Source organism: Carassius carassius, chromosome 41 (genome assembly GCF_963082965.1).
Source record: "Carassius carassius chromosome 41, fCarCar2.1, whole genome shotgun sequence".
Lineage (NCBI taxonomy): Eukaryota > Metazoa > Chordata > Actinopteri > Cypriniformes > Cyprinidae > Carassius > Carassius carassius.
The window spans coordinates 13,528,785-13,540,874 of NC_081795.1; the positions used below are offsets into that span (position 1 = coordinate 13,528,785).

General features: G+C 37.8%; 1 protein-coding gene across 6 annotated transcripts in view; it reads left to right on the forward strand.

Moving 5' to 3' along the window:
* The window catches only part of LOC132122783 (ubiquitin carboxyl-terminal hydrolase 2-like), a 33,970-nt gene extending 22,090 nt beyond the window's left edge, over positions 1-11,880 (forward strand). For 4 of the 6 annotated variants that reach the window (XM_059533189.1, XM_059533188.1, XM_059533190.1 and 1 more), the window contains 11 exons: positions 4,067-4,117; positions 5,036-5,159; positions 5,251-5,362; positions 5,608-5,718; positions 5,817-5,881; positions 6,228-6,331; positions 6,430-6,510; positions 6,605-6,683; positions 6,886-6,993; positions 9,980-10,100; positions 10,749-11,880. In XM_059533189.1, coding sequence (XP_059389172.1) covers positions 4,067-4,117; positions 5,036-5,159; positions 5,251-5,362; positions 5,608-5,718; positions 5,817-5,881; positions 6,228-6,331; positions 6,430-6,510; positions 6,605-6,683; positions 6,886-6,993; positions 9,980-10,100; positions 10,749-10,824 — 1,032 coding nt within the window. In that variant the 3' untranslated portion in view covers positions 10,825-11,880. The remainder of the gene's footprint in view (positions 1-4,066; positions 4,118-5,035; positions 5,160-5,250; positions 5,363-5,607; positions 5,719-5,816; positions 5,882-6,227; positions 6,332-6,429; positions 6,511-6,604; positions 6,684-6,885; positions 6,994-9,979; positions 10,101-10,748) is intronic. The other 2 variants (XM_059533191.1, XM_059533193.1) reach the window with 1 other exon arrangement.
* The last annotated feature ends 210 nt before the right edge of the window (positions 11,881-12,090 follow it).

A 12,090-nucleotide genomic window follows, 5' to 3' on the forward strand; every position in this document is an offset into this window, starting at 1 on the left:
ACATTCGTCTAGTGTTGGCTGTGGATTTACCTATATTTGGTGTTATTTGCTGTATAAAATGCATCTAGACATGCAAAATCGATTTTACAATCGATTCAATGAACAGTTGTCTCTCAGATCAAACAGATATTTTTTCAAAGCGACAACCCAAGAAAGCAAAGTAAACGGTCTCTCATTTGTAGGTTGCATTGACACCTAGCGGTGGATGCAAGTAAAACAGTATAACAGTACCTAATTTTTTTTCTTCTCTCCTGAAATTCATGCAATAAACATGTTTTTGACAAAGATTTCAATTTGGTCTAAATAGCCTGCATCGAAATGAGGTTTGCAATGATGCGCCCGAAGGCACGGGTTGAAGACCCAGTCAGTGACGTCACGATATGCTAATTTGTTTAAATTCATACCTACAAAATCACCATCACCAAAATTTTACTTTTTTTTTTTTACATTGAAACTTGAAAAAATAAAAAATAATCCTACCTACTGACCCTTTTTAAATTTTTTTTTACTGTTACTGCTAACCAAAATATTTTTAAGGATGGCCTAACATTGCTCAAAATTTGCCCTGTGTATCATCAGCCTATGTCTTTATAAGGGATCAGTATTCTGAAAGGTCACTGCTTATATAATGCAAATTAATCTTTTTTTTATTTGCTGTTTCAGTGCATTTGCAGTATTCAATTCTAAAAACCAACTGCTAAATTATGTCTATGCCAGTGTGCCACTTTGGGATAAATTGATCCTTTAATAAAAGTTTAGGTTTCGATGAGAGCACCTTACATTGGGTTTAACAGCATACTTCATTATTTCTTTAAAGTGAAGCAACAGAGCAATATAAATCAACAGCAGCCTGCATGCAGCTGATGAATGACGCATGAGGCAGTCCAGAATGGCTGTTCATTGTTACGTAATGAGCAGAAATCCCATTAGAGCTCACTCCTGTACCCGGCAGAGCTCTCAGTCCCGCCCAGTGCCACCCGGGTCAGGACTAAGGCTTGGTGTGTCAGCTTTTCTGCTGAGCCTCCATTATCTACCTCGTGATTAGTTCTAGTGTCACAGAATGTGCTTTGAAATTCATCAGGACACTTACATATTAAATGACCCATATATTTAGCACCTTAGCACCATATATTTAGCATGTGTAAACCGGATTCTCTCCATGCACTTTTCGTGAGTCACTTCCCCTGGTCACACCTTTTTGAGCTGGAGGTGTGACAAGTATAATGTGCTTGTGAAGGACATGGAGTACCAGTAGTGCCTTTATCTTGGTTTTCTGAAACAGGATAGTCCAAATGAAGTGTTTAGTACTAGTTTTACACATTTGTACATGGGACAGAATGCTGTGCTCCCATCCATATTACAAGCACTTGTTAAAGTCATGCAGATTCTCTCCTCTGAAACCATAGTGGTAAAAAAATTGGCATAGGAGCCTGAGTATTCATGGGAAATTCAGTTCTTCAAACTGTGTCCGAGTTCAGTAGTCTTTTTTTTAAAACAGTTACAAGGAAAACCTCAACCAGCAAACAGCTAAGATGTGTGTAATTATTTAGCTGGGAGTGTAGGACAGGAGACAAAATTGACATAAACGCATGGTATAAACTCTAAACAGTATCTGATGGGTTCATCTCACAGTTTAAACCAGCTAACAGAGCTCTTTAACTAATATTAATGTGGGTCAGTGTATACTGATGACTGAAGGCCGCCAGTCTGGATTTTTTTATCTGGATATTTGCTCCACAGTTTCCTCTCACAGCGAGCTGTTATAAAAGCAGGATTAGTCTTCCCTCACCTCTGTAATTGGGAAAACGCCAAACAGAACACCAGAGAACTAGAGGAAAAAGAGTGTTGTAGAGGAGGATTTGACACATTAAAATCCCTCTGTATCAACAACGTACATGGCAAAAACCCATATCAAGTCATTATATTATATTCTTTGTTAGACATGAAAATCGTAAAACTGTTTAAAGTATACATTTGAGTTCTTCACACAGAGAGCTTTGCCTTGCTGGAGTAATTTCAATAGGGACTTTCATCATGCTCAATATGACTCTCATATCATTTGGGCAGGTGTTCATAACCTTTAACAGGTTTCTCCAGAGTTTGCGAAGGCACTTTTCACCCTGAGACCAAGTGATGCGAATGTTGTATACTCATTAGAAAGTTATTAGCTGCTGGTTATGTACCGCTATATTGAGAAACAACCACAAGCTGTTTTGGAAACAACAACAGCATTGTCTCATTTCACACCCCAGTGGACATCTGCTTCAGAGTGAATCACAAGAAGCTAAAATAGACCTTCTTGCAGGACATGTTTTCCTCATCTGGCATTCATATTGATTTCTCAGTTTTAATACAGTATGAAGTAGGATGTTAGTATTTGCAGATTTTCATATGATGTCTTGGTTTAGTGCCTGTAAAAATCCTGGCTGTCAGAGATGGCTGCCGGGATCAGTGTTGCCGTGATGATGACAAATCAGCCAATGAACGGACATCCCATGTGAAAGAATGCTATTTTTGGCAGCGTTGATATTAGGCAAGGCAAGTTTATTTTTAAAGCATATTTCATACACCGTGGTAATTCAGAGTGCTTTACATAAAAGGAAATAAAATGATCATTAAAAATTATCAGAACAATAAAACAAGGAGTTGAAAAACTTTTAAAATGATTTAAAAATGTATTTAAAATGAATTTAAAACGGTTAAAAATAGGAAATTATTATACATAAAATACAGTGCAGTCAGTTCGGACATAGCACAGTTTTGAGTCTAGATTTAAATGTGGCTAATGTTTAGCACATCTGATCTCATCTAGAAGCTGATTCCGACTGCGAGCAGCATAATAGCTAAAAGCGGACTCCCCTTGTTTTGTGTGAACCCTTGGTATTTCTAGCTGACTCAATCCTAGTGATCTGAGTGCTTTTAGGTTTATATTCAGTGAGCATATCTGTATTGTATTTAGGTCCTAGGCCAATGAGTTATTTATAAATGAGTAAAAGTACTTTAAAATCAATCCTAAATGTAACAGGAAGCCAGTGTAAACACCTGAGGACTGGTGTGATATGCTCAGATTTTCTGTCAGTTTTAGTCAGAATTCTGACAGCAGCATTCTGGATGAGCTGCAGCTGTCTAATGATCTTTTTTTGGGAAGGCCAGTGAGGAGATAATTAGAATAGTCCACCCTGCTGTTGATGAAAGCATGAACAAGTTTCTCCAAGACTTGACTGGAAACAAAACATCTAATTCTTGCAATTTTTGTTGAGATGATAGTATCTTTTTTTATTCACTGCTTTGACATGACTATTGAAACTAAGGTCTGTCTCCAGAATCACACCAAATTTCTTGACTTGATTTTTAGTTGTTTGACCCCTAGAGTCAAGGTATGCATTCACCTTGAGATCTTCATCTTTGCTTCCAAATGCAATGACTTTTTACTCAGTAGTGTAGGACAAATTGGTGGGCCTGTTGCCATGAAATGGGTGTTCAGCAAGCATTTTCCATGGAAGCATGTATTTAGACAATACCCAGTTTATGAGTTTGTTAAACACTTCTGGTATGATATATACTGCCATGAACTGTATGTTCCTCAAATATTGATTGCTTTGCTACTGAGGTGGTCGGGACAAATGTGGTCAGTGTGAACATCCTGGCCAGCACCAGGTAAGTTCGTCAGAGTTCCAGCACAGGGAGGATCACGTTTCCCTCCCGTGCTTTGGCATGACAGAAAACAACATAGTGTCAGATTACTGGCCAGTCTGCTTCAGCACTCTAGCACCTCTACCAAAAAAAACTGATTGTATGGAAACATAGACCTCCGTTTCCTGGAACGATTTAACTTGAGGTGTGGTCACATTTAATGATGCTGGCTGGAATTTCGAAATGCAGTAAATTCAGTTTTGCATGAGGGCAAAAAAAGTTCGCCTCATAGATTTCATTAGTGTTAAAGTTGGTCACCTAAATTAGCCACACTGACCTACAGAAAGGTGTCAATGTCAAATATGTGTGAGCTACTATTGAAAAGACTAGACTATAACCTGTGCTAACATTTCATCTCCTCTCTGTTTTCCAGAACTCAAAGAGTGCCCAGGGCCTGGTGGGTCTTCGTAATCTGGGAAATACAGTAAGTGTTTTTAATGGGATAAAAGTGTGTACTTGTATTCAGTAGGATTTTTATGCCAATTTTTGGCTCAAACTTTCAAGCTGGACTGCCTGTTTCTCCAACAGTGGAAGATGTGGTGGTTCTGCTTATAATGCAGTAATGACACTTCTCCTCTAGAATGTAATATCTGTAATTCCCATATTCACACATACCAGGCAAATATATTAAAAATCATACAACATACCTTCAGTTAAGTGTGTAAGGTCTCCGCTGTTGACCAGTGTATTCATTCACACATATTTTTTGTCATATATTACACATAGACTGCATACAGCACATCCAGTATGCTAGAAATAGATCAAAACTGTCAGATCTCACAGAATCTGGTTGACACAACTAAGCAGCAAGCAGCACAAATGTTTTTATATCACTTTCACATTGCTCTGTCTATTTCCATTTGGCAGAATAATTTTTCAATGATGTCTCTTCACTCTTGCACTCACTTAACTTGCCAAGCAACTGTATGTGTATAGTCTAAAAATAAACTCTCACACATCTCAGTCAAGTCTGCTGCGGTGAAACTTTAGATTATAATGCTTCACTTGTTCTCTACCTTTGCTTTTCTAATTTCTGTTTAGTAAGCATACACACAGTGTAATTTTTGTAGATAAATATCTATATACATTTTAAATACATATATAATTATTAAATACATTTGGTAAAAAAAATAAAATTGTTTTTAATCCTGCTCTTTGCTGTTTTGTCTATTTAGTATTTAATTTGGGATCTTAGAAAATGTATATGTTATTAAATAATTAGTATGTCATGTAATTTATTAATTTTTTTTATTTAAATGAATTTAATTTATACATTTTTTAATCAGTTACAAACCAAATATAAACTAAATGTTTCTCCTCCTTTGTCTCTTTCCCTCGCCAGTGTTTTATGAACTCCATCCTCCAGTGTCTTAGCAACACACAGAGCCTGCGAGACTACTGTCTTCACAACTCCCACCACAGAGACCTCAACAACAACAGCCGCACAAACACTGCTCTCATGGAAGGTGAGTGCGCTGGGCAGGTTTCACAGCGGTCACTGCTTCTCTCTGATAAACAACGAACCTTACTGAAAGCCTCTCTTTGTCATGACTTCAGAGTTTGCCAAGCTTATCCAGACAATGTGGACTTCTTCAAGCAGTGAAGCTGTCAGCCCCTCTGAGTTCAAAACACAGATTCAGAGATACGCCCCCAGATTTGTGGGCTACAAGTAAGTCTCAGCCTACACAGTTTTATTCTGTTCAAAGTGGCCATCCTAGTATCATAGCATCTTATGGTTATAGCATCTTATATCTTAAGGTTCCAAAGCAAAATCACAGAGCAGTGTTGCATCTTTTCCTCCAGTTCTTTTCTTTCCGACTCAGGTTATCGATCAATACATAAATATAATTGCCTGATTATCAGTAGCTGGCTGTGGTTGTGTTATGTATTGAGATGTTTATGTTATCTCTCAAGTCAACAGGATGCTCAGGAGTTTCTACGTTTCCTGCTAGACGGCCTGCACAACGAAGTGAACAGGGTCACAGTCCGGCCTCGGGGAAACATGGAAGACTTTGATCACTTGCCGTAAGTGTACTGTCCTTATTTCCTCAGTGTGGGCAGTCCTTAAATGGCATGTTGTAAGTGTGATTTCATGATTTATATGTCTGATTAATTTTCTTTAGTGATGAGGAAAAAGGGAAAAAGATGTGGGCTAAGTACTTAGAGAGAGAAGACAGCAAAATCGTAGGTAAGTACACACTACACCTGTTATTTTATTATTATTTGTACGTCAAAGATATTATTTTGATTTTGTTTTATTTTATCGCAAGTAATTTTGTTATTATATATATAGTTTATATAAGTTTAGTATTTAAACTTAAACCAAGGCAACACACAAAACAACGTTTTTTACGGTTTTTATTTTTTTTGTTCAATATTTATATTTTATTTCAGTATTATTACGAATGAGAAAAATAATTTTGAATGGTTTCATCTAACAATATACACTGCAATATACACAGATCCAAGAGCTTTGGGTTACCATTGTGCTCCATAACTAAACAAACTTCTCCCGTGGCTCTGTCTGTCCTCAGATCTGTTTGTAGGCCAGCTAAAGAGCTCTTTGACCTGCAGTGAATGTGGCTATTGCTCCACTGTGTTCGATCCCTTCTGGGATCTTTCCTTACCTATCGCCAAGGTCAGTTCATTGACATATGCATGTACATGCAGGCTTTATAATGCACACTTTGGACATTTGGAGAAATGAGTGGGTGTTAATGGTGTTCCTCTGCCTAGAAGGGCTATGGAGAGGTGAGCCTAATGGACTGCATGCGGCTGTTTACTAAAGAAGATGTGCTGGATGGGGACGAGAAGCCGGTAATTCATTTAATTAATTCCTGGCATTTTAATAATGTGGAAAATTAAATGTACCAAAACATGTAATTGTTCTGCTTGGTTTTCTTTCATCCAGACATGTTACAGGTGCAAAGCCAGAAGACGATGTACAAAGAAATTCACAGTTCAGAAGTTTCCTAAAATACTAGTTCTTCGTATCCTTTTCTAATGCCGTCTGATCTCTTGATGTCACTTGTGGGATTGGTGCGTTTGTTGACCGTAAGCACAGCTACGAATGGGAGGCTGTTTATGTGTGCAGGAATGTGCTGATGGGTTAGGTTGAAGCCTGAAGTGACGGGTCTCTCTAAGGTCAGCTGTGTGCCAAGTCTCCTTTCCTTAACTGCTTGACTTGTTCAGATCTGAAGCGCTTTTCGGAAGCCCGCATCAGAACCAGCAAACTATCCACTTTTGTCAACTTCCCAATGAAAGACCTGGACCTCAGGGAGTTCGCCTCTGACAGAAGCAGTGAGTAAAGACAGACCAAGAATCTGCCGTTTCAGTCCTAGAGTGAATGTGCAGCTGTCCTCTGCATGAAACCTAATAGCTCTTATTGTGAAAGATTCATCCATGTGTATGTTTTGTTTAAACAATGTTTGACCTTAGATTTTTAATTCAAATACCATAACTGGATCTTCTGGTGAAATGTCTCTCTGGTAAAGCCAGACTCAGTCCACTTAAACACCGCCCCTTTCTTACAATCAAATCTACCTTCATCCGATCAACAAGTATGTCACAGTAAAGAAAAAAAGATCTGTCACTACTTGAGTTTCATAGTGATTTTAACATTCATTATTAACATGTTCGAATCTGCACCACGAAACATTTTGACATAATGAAAGAAATAAATGCCAAGCGCTGTTTTCTAATAAAATCAAATTTATATCAAGGTCAGCTCAGTAGAGGCGTTTTGGTCCTACGGCGCCAAGGGTTACGGTGAACTATCCCTTTAACTGTTGCTATTGTACGTTCAGACGTGTGGTTGTGCGTGCAGTGAGGAGAGCAGAAAGCAAATACAAGCACAATGGCATTCTCAAAAATTTGGAAAGTTTAATTTCCTTAAAGTCTTAAATTTAGTTGTTTCAAAATTAAGGCTATAAAAAGTCTTAAATGGTACAAGAAACTTTTAATTTCAGCAGATCTTAAATTTGGGGATGGAAAGACAAGAATTGCAATACAGCTAATGTGATGATAAAACTTCAAAAGGCTGTGATTTTCATTAAATAAATATGAGAACTGCGCTTTTTTCAAATTCAGCTGTGACAGCCTTTCCCGGGGAGACAGTTATATTTCTGCTGTTCCAAAAGCGCCACCTCCTGGCAGAGACTGATTTTCTGTGCATATTCAATAAGATGTTTGCTGTTTTTGTTCAGAACCAAATTGAATTGACCCATGTTCTTAAGCAGCAAACACACAGAATTGTAAATGTGAACTGATGGATGAACAAGAAAATAATGCATTATAAAAAATTTAAACAATTAAGACAAGGAAATATGTTTGTTTTTAAAGTAATGTAAATGTAAATGATTAATATTTGTTTATATAAATTGATACTTTTCGACTCTTTTTTTTTAAATGGTTTAAAGGCTGAAAATTTAAGGTTTTTTGTTTTTGTGAAATAGTTCACAAATCTGAACTGTAAATCATGCTTTTTACAGTCATTTTAATTTTATTTGTGCAGGTCTTAAAAATTTGAGCTCAGATATCCTGCACATACACTGGTCTGACAAAAACCGAACCTTGGCTGGTGAGGAGGGTTCATTACCGGACCTCAAGCAATTTTAGTTGAAGACCCCTGGTCTAGAATGTGATGTCATATCCTGTAGCAGAAAGGGTCTCTGAGTTTTGTTTTAAACAAATTTTTAATTTTAATTTTAGAAATAGATAAAAAAAAAATTATATTAAATTCAATTGTACAGCAGAAGTTTTTAATGTAATTTTAGGTGGTTTTGAATTAGAGCAGTGGTTTCCAACCTTTTTCAACTCGTGGCCCACACAACCACACACATATGTTTTCGCGGCCCACTTAAAAGAAATTAACTGATCCCGCTATTGTTGGGTTAATAACTTAGTACTCAGAAGCTAGATTGTTAACAGTATTTATTGAATGAACTAGGGCTGTGCGATATGGACAAAAAAAAAAAACTATCGCGATTTCTTTGATCAATATTGCGATTGTGACACACACCAATATGCTTTTACAGTCATAAATGCATTCAGGATTAATTTTAAACATATTTCCAAAAGAAAACCAATTAGAGCTTTATCAAAAAGTTGTAACGTCTCTAGAACAGACATAAGTCAAAATTATCACTATAGTAAAGATGTAACAAAATGTATAGACTTATGGCAAAAAATAAATCCCGTGTACAGGGACTTTTTTTTTTTTTTTTTTGCCATGCGCATTGTTCATAGTGCTCATTAATTGTAGTGGTGCCTCAGGTGTTTGCAGTGTGTATACAGTATGTTTATGCGGTCAGCAGCGAGAGCGCATAAATATAACACAAAAGCACATTAAAATAATCTCTCTGTTCACACGCAGATTTCCTTTGCTCTGTCACAAAACCAGACGTGCTTGCTCAGATACACGCCGCTCTGCGCGGAGAAAGTGTGCGTACTTAAAACATGTCTCCTCTCACTTAAACTGCGTCCTGTGCACTCACAATTCTCTCTATGCTCATGTGTTAGATATTAATTATTTTCGCACGTTTTTATTTCTAGCCTTTTACCGCGTGCAGTGTGAATGCTCTGATCCGTTAACATGGGCTCAGAAAAAAGGCGCATCACAGACAGTGTGTGAACCTGGAGTTAGGCTTATGCCCAGTCTGTTCTGTTGTCGCGCTAGCCGCAATGCATTCTGATTGGATCAGATAGCATACTACGGGAGGTCAGGGCCATGGAAAATCGTACTATAAAGCGATTTAGAAATCGCGCACGCTCAAATCGTGAATTTATGATGATTTCTTTTAATCGCACAGCCCTAGAATGGACTGGAAATGAACCGAAAATAATTGGCGGCCCACCTGCAATACCACCGCGACCCACTAGGCGGACCACAGGTTGAAAACCACTGAATTAGGGGATAGAGACGCAGTCATTGTTGAGAATAATTGTTCTACATGCTTACAGTTTCAGGGGAGTTAACAGTCATATAACACCATGCATTTATACTGAGTGATTGCTTAGTCATGTACTGTTAATGAATTATGAAAAAGTTTACTTTATGGTGTTTACATAATGGGTGGTGATGTTGTAAAAGTCCATATTTATCTCCCTCAACTTTTTGAAAGACCAGCTTGAAGAAATAAAACATGCACTTTTCAAAATAAGAGTCCCGGTGTACGTTGGGCCTTGTTATAAAATAGGGGATATTATTGGTATTTTGGTTTCACAATAAACTACAATATCTTGTATTTAGTTCCAGCCTTACGATCTATGTGTTTCTCTGTTTCAGGTAATGCAGTATATAACTTGTATGCAGTGTCCAATCACTCAGGCACAACTATGGGAGGCCACTACACAGCGTACTGTTGCAATCCTAAAAATGGGGAATGGTACACATATAACGACTCTAGGTAGATACTTGCTTTACTTCCCCTCCTGCTCTTTCTTTTCTTTTGCATTACTGTATAGAGAGTACCAGTAGATTTCCCAAGGGTATATAGCATACATTAGCTTTCAGGGAAGTGAGCAGAGCTGCACTCCACCTGCTAGCTGCTGTGAATTTCCTGTATTGCTATCCTCCTCCACCTTCTACCTCACTCATGCTCCTTCACCTCCCTCCCACCCACGCTTCCTTAAAAATGCTTCAGTCGGAATCTTCAACACTGCTAATCTCTCACAAACACACACACACACACACACACACACACACCCACTCTACTTTATACTAAACTGGCTGAACAAGTTGGTGTTATTTCACCATTTTAATTATATGTAATAGTATTTATTATAAGTTATAATAAAAGCAACAAAATTTTAATTTGTTGAATAGAAAGTTAGCAGTATTTCTTCCGACATGATTTGAGAATGATCAAAAGATCATCTTGAGCTTCATAAAAACACCTGACTATCTGCCTCTAGAAATGCAGATGCTTTCATTATTTTTAATTCATCTTTTTTTTCATGTTACATTTTTGAAATGTTTAAACTATGTTTTCAGATAGATTTTTAATCCCAGATTTGATTGTCAACAAATTATGATTTTGGATTTCTTCTTCCAGAGTCATGCCAATGTCCGCCAGCCAAGTTTGCAGTAGTGACACCTATGTGTTGTTCTATGAGCGAGCGGGACTCTGAAGACGGATGGTGGACAGAGATAAAATGCAGGACTCAAAGCCTTTGGGCTGAAGACACATTACGCACTATGCTGCTCACTCTGGGCCGTAATGCAGGATGAACAACGCTCTCTGCTGGCCACCGGGAGAAGTGCACACAATGCCCTCTCACACTCCACTGTGTTAAAGAGGTCCTCTGCCTCTGTGTGTGCGTTCGTCATCAGATACAACCCAAGTGGCTCCGTCTCAGATGTCTGTCTATGCACTTGCAACCAAACTCTCATCACAATGCGCCTTCCTCTTGATCAAGAATGCCTCAATATTAAAATCTTTTTCACTTGATTTTTGTTTTGGATCTTCTTCATGTTTTTTAAGTATATGTCCTGATGATGAACCGGTTTGAGGTGCCCCCTAGCGGGCTGTTGAGGAGTTCAACAGTACACTTTGTTATTGTCATTACCTCTTCCACCAACTTTCGTCCCATTCACCTTCCTCCACTCATCATTTCCGTGCATGCTTTGTTCTCTCCTCCACTTCCTTCTCAACTACCTGAGGGAGTCACAGGCATTTGTTGTGAAAGTCTAGTGGTAAGAGAATGGCGTGTGGCGTGACTTTTATTCAGTGTGGCTGCTACTGATCTTTGAAATGCTGTGAATGGAAATGTGGTCGGAAGGATACGAGGATGGGAGGAGAGCTGATGCTGACTGTATGTGGATTCTTGATCTCATGCCATTGAACAATATGGAAAGAATGTTTTGCAAAAGAAATATATTTTTATATATGATGCAATATAGAGAATGTACTATATACAGTGGTGCTGAAAATGACCCATTACTGTTGTCCGCTAATTTAACAGAGGTAAGAAAATGGCATTTATTTATGCTTACAGGTCAGGAGACAATGTAATACGAGTCGCACAGTGGCAAGGTAAAAATCTATACGCATGTTACAGTCCTCTCATGAGTTTGTGTTTTGACTTTGTTTTTCAATTCATATGACCAGCGGCATATGAAAGAAAAGATTATAAAATAATAAGGCTTGAAAAATGTTTATTTGCTATTAAATATTACATAAAAACTGTTTTGTTTGCCTTTTTTTTTAACCGTGTTACCCAAACTTAGGACACCCTGTGTGTTTATATTTATATATATATATATATACACAGTACAGACCAAAAGTTTGGACACACCTTCCCATTCAAAGAGTTTTCTTTATTTTCATGACTATGAAAATTGTAGATTCACACTGAAGGCATCAAAACTATGAATTAACACATGTGGAATTATAT